General features: G+C 36.4%; 1 protein-coding gene across 1 annotated transcript; it reads right to left on the bottom strand.

Moving 5' to 3' along the window:
- Positions 1-1075: 1075 nt before the first annotated feature.
- LOC103078986 (torsin-1A-interacting protein 2) lies at positions 1076-7730 on the bottom strand. Its single transcript, XM_007448535.1, has 5 exons — positions 7697-7730; positions 5310-5698; positions 4931-5060; positions 2655-2756; positions 1076-1836 (listed from the first exon to the last, which is right to left on the bottom strand). The coding sequence occupies exons 1-5, from the start codon at positions 7728-7730 to the stop codon at positions 1076-1078; spliced, it is 1416 nt and encodes a 471-aa protein (XP_007448597.1).
- Between the last annotated feature and the right edge of the window lie 11977 nt (positions 7731-19707).

Here is a 19707-nt window from a genome sequence, read left to right as displayed (position 1 = left end):
CAGAAATGATAACAGAGATTAACCAAAAGCATAGAAATATGCTAGTAAATACTATTTATACATTCTGCTATTCATCTGTAAGTCTTCATTCTTCATAAATAGCATGTCTCTTGATAAACCTGTATTTTATTTTCAACCTACTCGTGAGTTTTAATATTTTCATTTTTTTCCCTATCCTCCAAGATGCTTTTTCACTTAATCAGTGATTTTCAAACTTCATTATCAGTGGAACTCTTTATTCCAATTAAATCCAATTAAATCTTACGGAGGAGCCCAATATATAAAATGGGAAAAAGAAGAACTTCTTTGATACAAAGGGGAGGGCTGCCAGTAGACAGCCTGAAAACCACTGCTCTAAATCATTCAAAAAAATTGAAGCAAAGACACAGCCAATTGGAATTTCATTTGCAGTGATTATAAACAATTCCCCCATTGTTTTCAATTTTTAAGAACATTTCTTGAGCACAGCTGCTTTTCCCTCAGAGCTCATTAACGGAACAAAAACACAATGCCTTACATATAGTATTTCAGTAAATCAGTATCTGAATTCTTATTTCCTTTTTCATACTATTCAAAAGTGCAAAAAAGCATAAGATGTAATCCCACAACTAGGTTATTAAAATGAATTTTAAAAATATTTAACATGTGATAGAAAATTTTTTTAAAATTTTCAGTTTTATACTTGTAATTGCTTTAATCTGAGTCCAAATACTATCCAAAAGGCTCCTTAGAGCCTCAAGAAAACAAAAATCACTCTGTAGTTACTGAGAAGATTATCTTCCCATGTAATGATTCTGTTGTTCTACTTTTGGACTGAAGAACATTCCTCAGTTATATATACCTGATTTGCTTGAAAGGCAAGGAAAAAAAGTCAGGTCAACTTTTAGCTTTGTCAAGCTTAGATTAGAAAGATTTTACAAAAAGTAAAAAATGAAAATTTCTTTTCTCAAATAAGCTCATTTGTGCTTTCCAGGCTATTTCCTCACATTCGTCAACCTCCTTCCGTATAAATGGAAGGCTTTTAAACTGACTTTTTAATAAACCCATGCTGAACATAACCAACTCTGTGCTTAGCTTATAGAGAGCAGCCCTGTTCTTCTATGCTCCTCACTGGCTGGACAGGCAGCACCAGGTGGGAAATACGGCTCCATAGTCCACTCAGTTTGTCTGAATCCATGTGGCTGAAGGAGCTGGGAGTGTTAGAGTTGGTAAACCTTGCCCAAAGTAAATCTCGCACTTTCTCTTCAGTTTCCCTTGGGCCGACGCTTGCTTCTAATGTTTCCTCCTCCAGTAGGATGGTCAGAACCAGGGCCACATCTTTAAAGGCAGCGTTCTCATGGTCACAATACTTGTAGAAGATCAAGGTGGAGCCTGCAGGAAGGGATTCAAAGCGGTGGACCACGGCAGCCTTCCGGCCCTCCTCAAATCCAGAGCTCAGCTCCATGTCAACTGAATGCTTGACCTTATCACTGTCCTGAAAGGTTTTTCCAGCTCCATCAATCTGAATGGCAGAGACTTTCTGGGCAGATGTGTAGGCATCCGCAACGTGGTGGCTGAGGCACTTCAGGGTCTCTCTTCCTTCTCGAGCTGCTGTAAATATGATGGTGGCTGGCTCAGTGGGCTGTGAAGCATTGAGGTGCTTCTGGAGAAACTTACGTCCTCTCTGCCACAGAAAGGAACTCTGGCCTGGAAATTTATCCTTCAAATGGCTGAAATGAACCAAGAAGGCCTCCAAAGCTGGATTTTTGGGCACTTGCTGGGCCGGAGAGGAATAATAGCTATTAACAGAACTTAGCAAAACAAGAGTCAGAACCAGGAAGCCAAGAAAGATGGAGGCTATCAGAGAAAGAGAAAATAAAAGACAAAATCAGAGAGAACGTGAGTCAGAAATAAAGCCTGCGGTAAACTGAAAAAAGGCAGACACGCTGTCAGATTTTACTGGCCTGTGGTGACTTTCTTTTGCCTAAGTCCTTTAAACTTTCAGCTGTTGAAATCTACCGGAAATACCTTTTCTTTAATTTCTTAAGAATAAATTTGAAGATAACAACATCTTTGTTAAAAGGTGAGATCTAAGTTTATATATTTTTTGCTAGAGCTACCGACGTGATTTAGAAATGAACTATCAGTATATTCTTCTATCGTCTCAAAAGTATCTACTACCTACCTGTAGACAGGCCATTTTTTCCTAAACAGTCAAAATGTAAAAATGCCATTTGAGAAGTTAATACTTTCTTTTTCATTGAAAAGACAGCTTTAACAGGGAACTATATTCATATATCTTAGAATAGCCTATAATGGAAAATAATCTGAAAAAAATATACATATATAACTGAATCACTTTGCTGTCCACCTGAAACTAACACAATACTGTAACTCAACTTTACTTCAATTAAAAAAAAACAGTTTTAGTTTCTTGTTTATGAAAAGCCCTTCCTCAGATAGGAATTCCCATTTTGTTAAGGATGGCAAAATATTGGCTGCCACCTCTAAGGGAAAAATCCCCAGAACTCCATTGCTCTATTCTAATATTACTATCAAACATTAAAAAGAAAATTAAAACAATGTTAAAACTATTTAAATCTGCTAGTTTTCTAGGTACTTCTCTGAGGATTTCTGAATGTGAATCACTACAGTAAGACCAGTTTTGTTCTTACCATAGCCCAGAAAATCCTTTTTATTAATCTTTCTTATGGTATCCGGTGCATTCTCTTGGCTTCCTTCCAATTTTTGTGTTTCTTCTTGATGTCTCTCAACCTCTGGGGGGGAAAAAAAAAGGAACATTAGTTTTAGACAGTACACTAATGAGAGTGTGTATACCTTTATACCTCTTACCGAAGCAAAGAATTACCTGACAGGATTTCCATACTTTATAAAATTTTGTTTTATACAAAGCTAACTTCCTGTCTTTTCCTTAAGGCTCACCATTACCTTTATTCTACTTAGAATAAAATGAAATGCTGTGAAATTCACTTAAGGATACTGTTGCTACATCCACAATTCTTCACTGGCTCTTACATCAAGGACAAAGAAACAAGCATCCTAATATTGCAGCCAAACCTATCTAACATGTGATTTAAGAAGGGATTTAAGAAATATTGTACACAAGACTCAACATCACAGGGCAATGATGCTCTAATTCCAGTGTTCACATCTCAAAAGGCTCCTGAAGACCCCCTAATATACAAATAACAGAGACATTAAGTTTAGAGACAGGAGAGATTACTGTACAGTAATAGCGTACCTTTGCAAAATAGCTTACAAAAGCAAGCTTGAAACTTAGTGAATGAGGTATACAAAGCAAGGAATACAAGGTTAAGAAAATTTATGAACTATATAAAAATGTAGGTGTGGGGTGAGACACCAATCATAAAATGTGTGGGTGAAAAGGAGGGCAGTATTTTGTAGACTCTGAGCTAAGTCACTCTAGAGTCTAGATGTGTGCTTGACCCCAGCCAGGTACCTCATATAACAATGAAAGCTGACTACTGCCCATAACCCTTACTGGAGAAATAACTCAAATAGCATACTCTATTAACATAAAGAAGGAGAGTCATCTTCACCTACAAACGATAGTTCATTTGGTCATATCACACCAAAACACAGGTTTTTAAAATATCATGTCACAGAATTTAAGGACTGAAAGGATCTCTAATGATCACCTACTGTAGCCCCCTACTTTACCTATTGTGACAAAAGGTCCAGGGATGTTAAGGGCTTTGCCCAAGGTCACATAAAGAGATATGGCCAAGCTGAGATTAGAATGAGGTTCCTCATTTCCTAGATTAGCTCATTCCATTATATTATGTTGCTTCCTACACATAAACTGCATTTTTAAAACAGTGTTTTCTTCCTCTACTCAGTGAACCGGTGAAATTCTGATGGTCCATACAAATCATATCCATTCATTCATTTAACAAATATTCATAAAGTCACTTCTCTGTGCCAAGTGCCACAGAAACACAATAAATGAGAGAGACATAGCCCTTGCCTTCCCTGAAGTTACAGCCTATTCTAATATTAACTAATGAAACATATATTTGAGATCAGACATTGACTTATGGTGAAACATGGAATTCTAGCCCTTAGTCAAGTCCCTGATGAACAGAATGTCTTACATTTCTTTGCTCTGGCAAATAGGCATTTCAGACTGAGCTTTCAGAGTACTTATAAAATACAAATCCACACAGACCAAATCCATAAAATCACAGAAGGTAAAAAAAGCTGGAAGAGACCAGCTGGATAGCATCTTGTCCTACTTCTTCAGTCTGCAAATAGGAAACTGAAGTACCAGGAAGTTGAGAGATTTGCCCAAGTTCACCCAAGTTAGGAAGTGGTAGGGCCACAACTAGAATCCATATCTCTTGAGTTCCAGTGTAAAGACTTTGCACATTCCAACTATTATCTTTGTAAGGAATGATATGATGCTGTTCTCCTTAATACATAAGTGGGGAAAATCAGGTATAGAAAAATTAGTTTGCTTAAAGTCTTATAAAACTGAAAGATGACCGAGTTAAGGATCCTATACCACTGATGTTGGTTTTTAAATATACCTATCTCTTGATTTATGTAGCATTTAGTTTCCCCCAAAGTAAAAGATTTTAAAAAGTGAAAGTGAAGATATGCTCATTAGAAATAAAGAAAAAGCCAGAGGTAAATTTTTTAAAAGTCATGCCTTTAAAAAAAATCATACTGGATTAATACAGACAGTAAATAAATAAAAACTGTTAAAAAATGCAGCTTACGTGTGGGAAGCAACTTAATGTAGTGGAATGAGCTAGTTTAGGAGATGAGAAACCTCATTCTAATCTCAAGTCAGTTATATCTCTTTATGTGACTTTGGGCAAGGTGCAAAGGCCTTAATCCTATGAAGGAAAGAGAAGTTCTCTGAAAAGAATAGTACAAAACAGGACAAGCTCAGGGGTTCTCTCACCTGGTGCCAGCAGTCGTTTCCTCAGTGTGTCCTGGCTCTCCAGCTGTGCACTGGAATGCCCAGGACTCTGGGTATCCTGAGGGTCAAGGACAGGTGGCTCCTGCAAAGCTCCGGGTCTGTCGCTCACATGCTCGGGGAGGGCTGCAGAGCTGCTCACCAAGTGTGCGTCAAGGACAGGTGGCTCCTGCAAAGCTCCGGGTCTGTCGCTCACATGCTCGGGGAGGGCTGCAGAGCTGCTCACCAAGTGTGCGTCAAGGACAGGTGGCTCCTGCAAAGCTCCGGGTCTGTCGCTCACATGCTCGGGGAGGGCTGCAGAGCTGCTCACCAAGTGTGCGTCAAGGACAGGTGGCTCCTGCAAAGCTCCGGGTCTGTCGCTCACATGCTCGGGGAGGGCTGCAGAGCTGCTCACTAAGTGTGCGTCTGTTCTTCCCACCTTGTCACTTGGAGAACAGTTGGGTTCTGGATCCAAGAGGTCTTCACCCAGACTTTCTGAAGGGAGCTGATGCCCTTGTTCTCCACCCTGGAAACTCTGGCTGTTCTCACCTTCTGTTTCCTTTGGGTATTTCCTATAATCTGTTTCATCTGGACTTTCTGATTGATCATCTGTGTCTGTACTTCCTGGACCAACTGATTCTACCTCTTGGTGGTCTTTGTTAAGACCAGAGGCAGGGTGTGGGGTCTGTGCTTCTTCAGTGGTACTTGCTGTGACTGTAGTCTCCTGTGCCTGACAATTTATTGATGGGTCATTTTCCAAATCCTTTTGAGGGTCTATTGAGATAAAAATTTATAATTTTTATTAAAAAAATTTCCCTATATTTTTGTATTTTAACAAGGTCCCTGATTAATAAAAATATTTATTTAGATTTTTATGGCTTATGAGGCACTCTTCCTAAACATTATTTCTCTTGATTTTCACTAAAGGTGACTGATTAAACAAATTCACTATCATGTTAATCTAACAAATAATATGAATGTATAACTATTTTGAACGACAAACCAATTTTTGGTAGTATTAAATACATCCTCTTCCCTAATGAAATAACAGACCTAGGCAATAATCATCAATAGCCACTAAAACCATTATGCAAAAGGATAATGAGGAATTTTATGAACGAGATGAATGAGACTGACAACTGCTGAACCCACTGATCAATCTTAACACCACAAAAAGAAGGAAAACCAGACATTACTAACCTCCCGAATTCAATGCAATAGGAAGTACACCATACCACTTATGAAGTATTCTTGCCAAACTGAATCTGAATCTGATCGAGCTTCTAGAGCTAACTACCAGTTTCCAAGAAACACAGGGATAGAGGGATACATTAAATTATGCCTCAGGAATGTAATCAGCAAAACCCACAATGAGGGAAATTCTAAGGGACAAAAGACTTTGTTTATTTAATAACAGCAGGAAATAAAAATAAATGGCAAGAAAAAAAAAAGGAGGAGTAGCCTACTGATAAAGAGATACTTGAATACATAAACAATGTGTGGACCACACTGTTTAGATTCACTGTCCTGCAAACCAGTTGTTAAAGAAATATTTATGATATAATCAGAAAAATTTGAACACCAGATACTGGATGAGACTCAGGAATTATTCTTCATCTTCTAGTTATGATAAAGGTATTGTGATAGTGTGTTTACAAAGAAATCCTTATCATTTAGAGATAAGTGTTCAAGTATTTATGGCTAAAGTTTGTGACACCTAGAATTTGCTTCAATTCAATGATATGGGGGTAAGGAGAAGTAAGGGAGTATAAATGGAACCACATTAGCCATATGTTGACAGCAGATGAAGCTGTTTGATGGGTACATGAGATTCATTTCCTCTCTCTACTTTTATATATGTTTGAAATTTTCCATAATAAAGCTTAAAAAAAAAAAGAGCAACCAAAAAGAGGTTATCAATCAAATGCAGTATGTGGCCCAAATGTAAAGAAAAAAGAATTAAAAAACCCAACAGTGAAGAAAAAAAAATTATGAGACAATGGGAGAAATGTGAATACTGGCTGTACATATGATGACAGCATGGAATAACAATTTATTTTTTAGGTGTGATAATGCTATTTTGGTTCTTTTTTAAATTTTTTAAATCTATCTTTAAGAGATGTAAACTAAAGTATTGACAAATAAAATGATATAATGTCTCGGGTTTGCATTTAAATATTCCAAGGCAGGCAACAAGAGTACCATTATGTAGGTAAAAGTTGAAGTTAGATTTTGAGTACATGGGACTTCATTATACTGTTCTACTTTCATGTATTTAAAAATATCCTTAATAAAATATTTAAATATACCCTTCTCTTCTGAAAAACCTACTTCATATTTTGCCTATTTTATATCATATATATAGACACATACACGTAAGTAGGATGAAGAATTTAAATTTCATCTTCCCTTATAATTGAAAGATCCCCCTCTAAATATATATAGCATATAGCTTACTTGATTTTTTAAAATGTAAAAAATCTAAAGATCTAAAGATCTGTCTACCATCTTTTTTTAAGATGCATTGTAATTATTCCAATACTATAGGTTCCTACTATGCGAGTCTCTAAAATATAACTCTTTTTCATAATTAGGGTCTGGTATTATGGTAAAATTCAGTAAGTATCAAAGAATAAGAATCATAACAAATTAAGCAATTAAGTTAATTTCTTTTTTACTTCCAAACTTCAGTTTTAGTCACCAGAGACTTTCTCTCTAGCACAGCCCTAGTTTCCTACAGCACAAACCTAGTGTTGTACAAACTAGTCTTACCCTCTGGAGGATCCCTAAGTCCTCTGTCGGTCATGTTTGCGTTTTATCTCTTCAGACTTTGGGATACTTTTTGTTAGTGTCTGGTTTTCCTTGTGCAGATGTCTTGTTTTCTTCTTGTCCCAAGTCCCAACAGGCTCATGCTTCCCGTGGACCCAGGAAACAAGGCATATATACAGTGACTAAAATAAAATGAAAAAAATTAAATGACTTTTTTATTCATACATGGGAGAAATGCCAATTTCAGCTTTATTTACTAAATCTGTTTAGTTTGAGTAATATTTCCTCTCTGAAACTTTTCTAGTGAAGAGAAAGTGTTTTCTGGCTTTCATGAGGATCATATTCCAAATCCTAGACTACAAACTGAAGAAAAGCTTCAGATTATTAACCTTGTATAGATGCCATAACCTTCTAATACATTCCAATGTGTCTGGAAGGATGTAAAAAGTAAGACCAAGTGACCAGAATCGTGAAGAGAACATCTTTGAAACTGAAATGAAAAGTAATTCTAAGAGTAAAAATTGAAATGAAAAGTAATTCTAAGAGTAAAAATTTAAGTCACTATTGAGTTAATCACTGCAGATTTCCTTTATGTCTTCAATTTCTATCCCATGTAAATTTCTCAGTTTGCCTATCAGAAGCTTTCATTTATCATTAACAAGTAACAATGCACACGGGCTACCTACAAACTAAGATGGCTGTCTTGGTGTTAGGAGGAGGAAATACACATTTGGAGTTTAGTCACTGCCTTCTTAGTGGTTTTCACACAGTATTCTTTTGTAAAATATGGAGACAGGTATCTCTTTATACAATGCCCTTCTATACAGTGCTCAAAGAAGACTAAATATAAATGATTATGATCTTAAGACATTATGTTTACTCTATAGTCTTTAATTAAATGTTTCTGTAAAAAAAAGAAAACCCCAAAACAAAACAAAACAAAAAAATGATTGAGCTGTATACAAAAGGAATAAAAATCAGAGGCAATTTATAAGCAATAAAAACTTAATCATGTCATTTTATAGTTAAATCTTATTTTTTTGTCAAAAACCATACCACTCAAAGTTACTTAACCTTCACTATCTATAAAAATGTTTAAGGATTGCTATGATGACTAAATATAAAAATATATGTGAAAGAGCTTTGTAAAGTGCTACATTTTTTGGATAGCCTAGTTGAGAAGTTAGCCAACTAGCCTTTTTTGTGTCCTTCTCACAACACTCTTGTAAAATCTAATTTTACAAGTTAAAAAATTTAATCCCAAATGCCTAGCACAGATCTTAGTATACAGCAAGAACCCCATATTTTAATTTAAAAGAATATGGATAAGTGAATGAATGCTTGAATGTACGAATAGAGTGGTGTCAACTATAAACTGAATGTGAAGGGAGGGATTAAAAACAGGCCTCCTTTCTGCTGGTGTGAACACTTAGAAACAAGTCTCAGATTTGGAGGGTTCCTTGTCACCCTTTTATCTGCTTCAGACTCCTGGGACTGGGCTTATAGATCTTTTCGTTACCATCATATGTTGCAATGAGGGTTACCTCCTAACCTATTTCGTGATAGAACATAAAAAGTCCCCAATCCTTTAAAAATAAAGTCCGGTTACAAAAATTTTAGAAAGCGAAGATGCTATTCACAATAACTGTAAGGTACCTCATGATAAAAACTAAAAGGTACCTAATAATAAATCTAACAACACATATGCAAGAATTTTAGAGTAGGGTGAAGTTTATGGTATGTAAGTTATACCTCAATAAACTGTTTTAAGAAAAGAACTTTTAGGGAGAAAAGTAAAAAACTTTACTGAAGGACATAAAAAGGACCTAAGTAGAGAAATACATATAGACAGTAAGACTCAAAGCCATTTAATGCCACTTCTTTCCAAATTAATCTATAAATTCATTGCAATTTGAAACAAAATCTCGAGACAATTTTTTATTGTTATATGTTTCTTATGGAATGAACAAGCTGACCCCAAAATTCACAAAGAGCAGTAAAGGATTAAGAAGAGTCAAGATAATTCTGAAGGAAGAAAAAAGAATTTTGAAGAAGAAGTGGGGATATTTTTACCAGATATATCAAGACGTTAAAAACAATAGGGCATTGGTGTAAGAAGAGACAGATTACACAGAATAGAGAGACAAGAAATATATGCATACATAAATAAAGGAAATTGAGTGACAAAAGAAAAAGAATGGATTAGTGAATAAATAGTTTTGGGACAAATGGCTTTTCAAATGGGAAAAAAATTAGATTTCTACCTCCACAAAAATCAACTGCAGATAAGAGACCTAAACGTAAAGAGCAAAACTTTGAAATTTTTGGATGAAAGCATGGAATACCTTTATAATCTCAAGGTTTTCTTGATCAAGATATAAAATATACAAACCATAAGGGGAACTTTGACAAATGTGATGACATTAAAAATGTTAATCTCTAGACAAATCATCAAAATCATGGTTAAAAGATAAATCCACTGAATATAATCATTAAGAGATTAATATCTAGAATACATAAAGACTACTGCAAATAATGCTATTTTAAAAGCAGTGGGCAAAAGAGATGAACAAGCAGTTAAATAAAGAGGACATCTAAAAGTCTACTGAATTGGTAAGAAACTTAGGGAAATGCAAAATGAATTAATGATGAGATACCATTTCACAACCACCAGATTGGCAAAAATTTTTAAATCAGGCAATACCAAGTGTTGGTGAGGATTTGGAGATACAGAGATCTTTACTGGCAATGAAGTAAACTGTTACAGCTTTGGAGAGCAATATGGCAATACCTAGTTAAGACACACACACATTCTATAAATCGGCAATTCTTTTAGACATATACCTTAGAGAAACTTTTCCTCAAGTGCCCAATGATGTTTGTAGCAGCATTGTTTAAAATGAGGAAAAATGAGAAAATCTTAAATGTCCATAAATAAGGAAGTGGAATTTTTAAATTGTAGTATATTCTTTGTTTTTTTTTGTTTTTTTGTTTTTTTGTGGTACGTGGGCCTCTCACTGTTGTGGCCTCTCCTGTTGCGGAGCACAGGCTCTGGATGCACAGGCTCAGCGGCCATGGCTCACAGGTCCAGCTGCTCCGCGGCATGTGGGATCTTCCCGGACCAGGGCACGAACCTGTGTCCCCTGCATCAGCAGGCGGACTCTCAACCACTGCGCCACCAGGGAAGCCCACTGTAGTATATTCTTAAAACATAATATTGTATATAAATTAATGAGTTAGATATCAAAAATTTATAAAGGTACAATATTAATGCATTTATATAAAATTTAAGAGACAAAATAATATATAGAGTGATTCAAAAATAATTGAACAAGCAACTATATGCTAATAAAATGGACAACCTGGAAGAAATGGACAATTTCTTAGAAATGCACAACCTTCCGACACTGAACCAGGAAGAAATAGAAAATATGAACAGACCAATCAGAAGCACTGAAATTGAAACTGTGATTAAAAATCTTCTAACAAACAAAAGCCCAGGACCAGATGGCTTCACAGGCAAATTCTATCAAACATTTAGAGAAGAGCTAACATCTATCCTTCTCAAACTCTTCCAAAATATAGCAGAGGGAGGAACACTCCCAAACTCATTCTATGAGGCCACCATCACCCTGATACCAAAACCAGACAAAGATGTCACAAAGGAAGAAAACTACAGGCCAATATCACTGATGAACATAGATTCAAAAATCCTCAACAAAATACTAGCAAACAGAATCCAACAGCAGCTTAAAAGGATCATACACCATGATCAGGTGGGGTTTATCCCAGGAATGCAAGGATTCTTCAAGATACACAAATCAATCAATGTGATACACCATATTAACCAATTGAAGGAGAAAAACAATATGATCATCTCAATCGATGCAGAGAAAGCTTTCGACAAAATTCAACACCCATTTATGATAAAAACCCTCCAGAAAGTAGACATAGAGGGAAATTGCCTCAACATAATAAAGGCCATATATGACAAACCCACAGCCAACATCGTCCTCAATGGTGAAAAACTGAAACCATTTCCACTACGATCAGGAACAAGACAAGACTGCCCACTCTCACCACTATTATTCAACATAGTTTTGGAAGTTTTAGCCAAAGCAATCAGAGAATAAAAAGAAATAAAAGGGATCCAAATTGGAAAAGAAGTAAAACTGTCACTGTTCGCAGATGACATACTATACATAGAGAATCCTAAAGATGCTACCAGAAAACTACTAGAGCTAATCAATGAATTTGGTAAAGTAGCAGGATACAAAATTAATACACAGAAATCTCTTGCATTCCTATATAATGATGAAAAATCTGAAAGTGAAATCAAGAAAACACTCCCATTTACCATTGCAACAAAAAGAATAAAATATCTAGGAATAAACCTACCTAAGGAGACAAAAGACCTGTATGCAGAAAATTATAAGACACTGATGAAAGAAATTAAAGATGATACAAACAGATGGAGAGATATACCATGTTCTTGGATTGGAAGAATCAACATTGTGAAAATGACTCTACTACCCAAAGCAATCTATAGATTCAATGCAATCCCTATCAAACTACCACTGGCATTTTTCACAGAACTAGAACAAAAAATTTCACAATTTGTATGGAAACACAAAAGACCCCGAATAGCCAAAGCAATCTTGAGAACAAAAAATGGAGCTGGAGGAATCAGGCTGCCTGACTTCAGACTATACTACAAAGCTACAGTAATCAAGACAGTATGGTACTGGCACAAAAACAGAAAGATAGATCAATGGAATAGGATAGAAAGCCCAGAGATAAACCCATGCACATATGGTCACCTTATCTTTGATAAAGGTGGCAGGAATATACAGTGGAGAAAGGACAGCCTCTTCAATAAGTGGTGCTGGGAAAACTGGACAGGTACATGTAAAAGTATGAGATTAGATCACTCCCTAACACCATACACAAAAATAAGCTCAAAATGGATTAAAGACCTAAATGTAAGGCCAGAAACTATCAAACTCTTAGAGGAAAACATAGGCAGAACACTCTATGACATAAATCACAGCAAGATCCTTCTTGACCCATCTCCTAGAGTAATGGAGATAAAAACAAAAATAAACAAATGGGACCTAATGAAACTTCAAAGCTTTTGCACAGCAAAGGAAACCATAAACAAGACCAAAAGACAGCCCTCAGAATGGGAGAAAATATTTGCAAATGAATCAACTGACAAAGGATTAATCTCTAAAATTTACAGGCAGCTCATGCAGCTCAATAACAAAAAAATAAACAACCCAATCCAAAAATGGGCAGAAGACCTAAATAGACATTTCTCCAAAGAAGATATACAGACTGCCAACAAACACATGAAAGAATGCTCAACATCATTAATCATTAGAGAAATGCAAATCAAAACTACAATGAGATATCATCTCACACCAGTCAGAATGGCCATCATCAAAAAATCTAGAAACAATAAATGCTGGAGAGGGTGTGGAGAAAAGGGAACACTCTTGCACTGCTGGTGGGAATGTGAATTGGTTCAGCCACTATGGAGAACAGTATGGAGGTTCCTTAAAAAACTACAAATAGAACTACCATATGACCCAGCAATCCCACTACTAGGTATTATACCCTGAGAAAACCATAACTCAAAAAGAGTCATGTACCACAATGTTCATTGCAGCTCTGTATACAATAGCCAGGCATGGAAGCAACCTAAGTGTCCATCAACAGATGAATGGATAAAGAAGATGTGGCACATATATACAATGGATTATTGCTCAGCCATAAAAAGAAACAAAATTGAATTATTTGTAGTGAGGTAGATGGACCTAGAGTCTGTCATACAGACTGAAGTAAGTCAGAAAGAGAAGGATACCATATGCTAACACATATATATGGAATCTAAAGAAAAAAAAATGTTCATGAAGAACCTAGGGGCAAGACGGGAATAAAGACACAGACCTACTAGAGAATGGACTTGAGGATACGGGGAGGGGGAATGGTAAGCTGGGACAAAGTGAGAGTGGCATGGACGTATATACACTACCAAATGTAAAACAGATAGCTAGTGGGAAGCAGCCGCATAGCACAGGGAGATCAGCTCAGTGCTTTGTGACCATCTAGAAGGGTAGGATAGTGAGGGTGGGAGGGAGGGAGATGCAAGAGGGAAGAGATGTGGGGATATATGTCTATGTATAACTGATTCACTTTGTTATAAGGCAGAAACTAACACACCATTGTAAAGCAATTATACTCCAATAAAGATGTTAAAACAAATTGAATGAATGAAAAAAAATGAACCAACTACTGATACATAACATAACATGGATGAATCTAAAAAATGTGATGAGCAAAAAAAGCCACACACATTATATTCCAAATGATTCCATTTATATGAAGTTCTAGAACTGCCAATGGTCTACAGTGATGGAAAACAGATCAGAGGTTCCTAGGGGAAGGACTACTGACTGGAAAAGGGCATGAGAAAACTTTCTGGAGTAATGAAAGTGCTTCGTATTTTTATTGAGGTAGTGTTTGTCATCAAACTTAAAATCTGTACATTTTATTGCATGTAGAATATCCTCAAAGAACTTTTTTTCAAATAACAACTGAATGCTTTAAAAAACGTATTACTTGGAAACGGGGTTGTGGTCAATAAGCAGTCTGCAAAGAAATCATGAGAGATATTTCAATAATCTTACAAATGTTCAATATACACCTTTCTTGTCACAAGGCACACATCATTCCTATAGCCTATTTCACTCAGACCCTTTGTAACGTTGTTCATAGCCAAAACGTAGTCCCTCAAGGCTACAAGAAAGAAGTGGTACAAACACAAAGGTTCTTGACACATCCTCACAAAAAGTCACATGGTGGGGTATCTGGGAGATCTGGCGGCCACTACTCCAGAGGCAGGTCAATCTTTTCAACCGTGTCCAACCAATACCAGGAAATGTATACATTAGGAATCTCTGGACTGTGTAATGGAAGTGAGGCAGAGCCTCAGGCTGATGGAAAATGGGCATGTTGGAGACTTTCTGCAGCTGTAGGAAAAACCACTCCATAAGAATGTCCCAAAAAAATACCTTTGATGGTATCTTTTGCAAAAAGGAACTGATGACGTGAATCCCTTTCAAGTTCAATTGTGAAATGTTGGTTTTCAGTGCCCCATTTACGGAGGTTATGATTCATTTTTCCACTTAAAGAAAACTTAGCCTTATCACTGGTAGCTATCTCCACTTTCCTGTGACCCTGAAATCTGCAGCAAAACTTACTGTTTTGCTTTAACTGTCTCCATGAGGGCGTGAACCAGGTTAAAGTAGTAAGGCTGCAATCTCCATAACTGGAGAAAATCAACAGATAGTAGGCTGAGGGATGCCTTCCTTAATTTTGATATCCTGGGACCTCCCTGAAGAGGGACACAAATTTGCCTCAGTGCCTCTTCTGTTGTGGCTGCCCTGTGCTCTGTCTTTAAGATGCACCTTTTCTGCTCCATCTCAATGTAGCAGTGGTAATGTCTTGTCAGCCTGGTAGGTGTTCATTATCTGGTATATGGAATGACCTTTGCACTGCAGTAATACAACCAAGTTTAGCAGACTCCAACACATAAAATTAAATGTTGTAAGGTTATCTCTACAGATTGATGCATAATACATGTTTATATATGAATGTTACTGAGTAATAAAATTTTGAAAGTGTTCAACTTTTTTATTGCTCTGTACATTGTTTAAATAAACACATGAACAGAAAGGATATATGCTTGCTTCTATGGAGGAAAGGACAGGAATAGGATGAGAACAAGAATTGGTTTCAACTGTACCCATAAAGCCTCTAAAAAAAGAAAAAAAAGGTATATGTGGCAAAATGTTAGCATATTTTACCTATTTTTTCAAATTGAAGTATAGTTGATTTACAATTGTGTTAATTTCTGTACAGCAAAGTGATTTGTTATACATGTATATATTCTTTTTTATATTCTCTTCCATTATAGTTTATCACAGGATATTGAATATAGTCCCCTGTATTATACAGTAGGACCTTGTTTATCCATTCTGTATATAATAGTTTGCATCTGCTAACCCCAAACTTCCACTCCACCCCTCACTCCACCTTCCCTCCCCCCTGGCAACCACAAGTCTGTTCTCTATGTCTGTGAGTCTTTGTTTCGTACATAAGTTCATTTGTGTCATATTTTAGATTCCACGTATAAGTGATATTATATGGTATTTGTCTTTTTTTTTCTGACTTACTTCACTTAGTTCCATCCATGTTGCTGCAAATGGTATTATTTCATTCTTTTTTATGGCTGAGCAGTATTCTATTGTATATAAGTACACCTTCTTTATCCATCTGTCAATGGACATTTAGGTTGTTTCCATGTCTTGGCTACTGTGAACAGTGCTGCTATGAACATAGGGATGCATGTATCTTTTTGTTTTTTGTTTTTGCAATGCCATGCACCTTGCAGGATCTCAGTTCCCGAACCAGGGATTGAACCTGGGCCCTCGGCAGTGAAAGCATGGAGTCCTAACCACTGGACCACCAGGGAATTCCCTATCTTTTTGAATTATAGTCTTGTCTGGGTATATGCCCTGGAGTGGGACTGCTGGACCATATGGTAATTCTTTTTCGGTTTTCTGATGAACCTCCATACTGTTTTCCATAGTGGCTGCACCAACTTACGTTCCCACCAACAATGTAGGAGGGTTCCCTTTTCTTCACACCCTCTCCAGCATTTAAAATTTGTACACTTTTTAATGATGGCCATTCTGACTGGTGTAAGGTGGTGCCTCATTGTAGTTTTGATTTGCATTTGTTGAATAATTAGTGATGTTGAGCAGCTTTTCATGTGCTTCTTGGCCATCTACATGTCTTCTTTGGAGAAATGCCTATTTAGGTCTTCTGCCCATTTTTCAATTGAGTTGTTTTTTTGTTGTTGAGTTGTATGAGCTGTTTGTATATTCTTCAAATTAAGCCCTTGTCAGTCGCATCATTTGCAAATATTTTCTCCCAGTCTGTAGGTTGTCTTTTCGTTTTGTTTATGGTTTCTTTTGCTGTGCAAAAGCTTGTAGGTTTAATTAGGTCCCATTTGTTTATTTTTGTTTTAATTTCTATTGCCTTGGGAGACTGACCTAAGAAAACACTGGTATGATTTATGTCAGAATGTTTTGCTTATGTTCTCTTCAAGGAGTTTTATGGTGTCATGTCTTATGTTTAAGTCTTTAAGCCATTTTGAGTTTATTTTTCTGTATGGTATGAGGGTGTGTCCTAACTTCGTTGATTTACATGTGGCTGTCCAACTTTTCCAACACCACTTGCTGAAGAGACTGTCTTTTTCCCATTGTATATTCTTGCCTCCTTTGTTGAAGATTGACCATAGGTGTGTGGGTTTGTTTCTGGGCTCTCTCTTCTGTTCCATTGATCCATATATGTTTTCGTGCCAATGTCATGCCATTTTGATTACTGTAGCTTTGTAGTATCATCTGAAGTCTGGGAGGGTTATGCCTTCTGCTTTTCCCTTTTTCCTCAGGATTGCTTTGGCAATTCTGGGTCTTTTATGGTTACATATAAATTTTAGGATTATTTGTTCTATTTCTGTGAAAAATGTCATGGGTAATTTGGTAGGGATCGCATTAAATCTGTAGATTGCTTTGGGTAGTATGGCCATGTTAACAATATTAATTTTTCCAATCCAAGAGCATGGGATATCTTTCCTAAGTTAATGTATTTTAGACCTGGGTACACAGGTGAATGTTATTTCCTGCACTTTTCTATATGATTGATATTAATATATTTTTTAAATGAGTAATCAAATAAAATATATTAGCTTCTGTGAGGAAAAGTAAGAATCAAAAGAAAAGGCCTGTGGTATGATGAATTGGCAGATTGGGTTGACATATATACACTAATATGTATAAAATGGATAACTAATAAGAACCTGCTGTATAAAAAAATAAATAAAATTCAAAAGAAAAAAAAAAAAGGAAAGGCCTGTAATGGTAACTCTGAGCCCACACACAATGAACTTATGTTACAGAGGCACACTTCAACCACAGCCTTCTATACATTTTGTCATATCCAGTTGAGAAGAGATAGGACAAAGAAAAGCTACCCATGACAACAAAATCAGAGCTGGGAGAGCAGTAGGACCTCATCCAACCTACTCTATCTTGGAAACCTCAATCTTATGATGTATGGACCATTAATAGTCCTTCTATTTTACAGATAAGGAAACTGAGATATAGAGATGTTAAGAATCTTACCCAAGAACACACGACTAGTAAAAAAAAAAAATATATATATATATATATATCGTAAACATACTATAAGGCATCCTAATTCTACATTTGAATTGTGACTCTAGCACATATGACCTGGGTAAATTTGCACATATTCTTCAACTCTTCTCAAATTGCTTATTTTGGTGTTGTGAAAGTCTCAAGTGATATAATAAATCATGTAGCAACTACATCTACCACAATTATGATTAAAAATGGGCCTAAAAAATGTGACAAGGATTTGCCTTGGGCCATTCATCCCACCAGGCCTCTTAATCTTTACATCTAAGACCATCTGACATACATAATTACAGGATCGACCTCAGTCCCAAGATTAATCTTGTCCTTCACCAGGAAGGATTTAAGAAGTTTTTAACAATTCAGCATCAAGTTCTAACAATTGGCTTTAATCCCTGTTCTAAAACTAAGACTCTACCTTATCCCTAGTTCTAACTTCTGCCTCATTCTCTTATACCCTTCCTAGTCCTAAAGACGTACTACATGCCATATGATTGACATATTATCACATTTAAACCTTACAACAGTATGAGGTAGGTATTATTACATAACCTGTTTCACAGATGAAGAAACTGGATACAGAAAGGTTAAAATGCCCAAGGTCATTTAATAGTGCCAGAATCAGAAGACAAACCTAGGTCAGCTGGCTCCAAAGCTATTATTTTTCCTCTATAACAAGAGTTTTCAAGCTGTGTTCCCAAGCTTCCATGGAGACTCAAGGGCTGCCAGAGGAGACTGAAGAGATAGAAGGGGTATGGCTCAACTCACTTTTACAGATATCTGTATTCTGCTGATTGCCACATACACTTTAGATGTCATGGAATTCTTTCTTGCATGCCTGTTTGCCTGGGCTACCTTCTCCTACAACTTAGAGATGAATCTTAGTCACGCACGACTCAAGACAGACTCTGCTTTAGTAGGTACTTTCCAGTTGCCCCAGCACAGTTTCCATTAAACTTCCACTCCTAGGTCTGCGTTAAAATAACGGAGAGTAGTTCTAGAAGTCTAGAAGTGGCCACCATTACGTGTAAGTAATTATCAACTCTCCTACAGTACAGAAATATAGATTAATATGGCTCATATAATCCAAAACAGTGGATCAATCGTCATGAGAATTTTAAGAATACACTTATACTTTAAAATTCATTATTCATAACTATGAAGTAGAGTATTTTAGAATAATCTGCAATATTTTAAGCCAAGTAAAGTCATACTTAAAAAGACCGAAGCTGAAAAGCTACAAAGCTTTCTAAATTTTCTCCCTTGCTCAATTTTATGAACTCTACCCCATGATGTTAGTTCTGAGAGCTGACCATATATCAGGTATGTGATGATAATCATGTATGAAGGCAAAGTACCCTTCTTAATGTAATACTGAAATTAGTATTTTTGATTCCTTTTTCTTGCCTATATACTCACATACCTTATAATGACAACACACAGAACTGTTTTTGAGGAGGGCTACAATAGAGCCCTCCTTACAGTTGAGAAAAATGACTGAATTATAACCTGAAATATCAGTAGTGACCTTCACTCTGATGCGAAACCTCTTTATACGTCACCAGCAAAGTACAGTAACTATCACTACCTTACAGTATTATGAGTACTCAGTTCCTATTCTTTTTTTTTTTTTTTTTTTTTTTTTTTTTTTTTTTTGCGATACGCGGGCATCTCACTGTTGTGGCCTCTCCCGTTGCGGAGCACAGGCTCCGGACACACAGGCCCAGC

This window comes from Lipotes vexillifer, unplaced genomic scaffold (genome assembly GCF_000442215.2).
Source record: "Lipotes vexillifer unplaced genomic scaffold, Lipotes_vexillifer_v1.1 scaffold76, whole genome shotgun sequence".
Classification (NCBI taxonomy): Eukaryota; Metazoa; Chordata; class Mammalia; order Artiodactyla; family Lipotidae; genus Lipotes; species Lipotes vexillifer.
This window is presented reverse-complemented; position numbering and strand designations above follow the sequence as displayed.

Coding starts and splice junctions, on each gene's coding strand:
- LOC103078986 (XM_007448535.1), bottom strand. CDS start 7,730: ATGACCGACAGAGGACTTAGGGATCCTCCAGAGG. Junction 5,699..7,696: donor ACTTAGGGATCCTCCAGAGG/GTAAGACTAGTT, acceptor TTATCTCAATAG/ACCCTCAAAAGGATTTGGAA. Junction 5,061..5,309: donor CTGCAGCCCTCCCCGAGCAT/GTGAGCGACAGA, acceptor GCCCTCCCCGAG/CATGTGAGCGACAGACCCGG.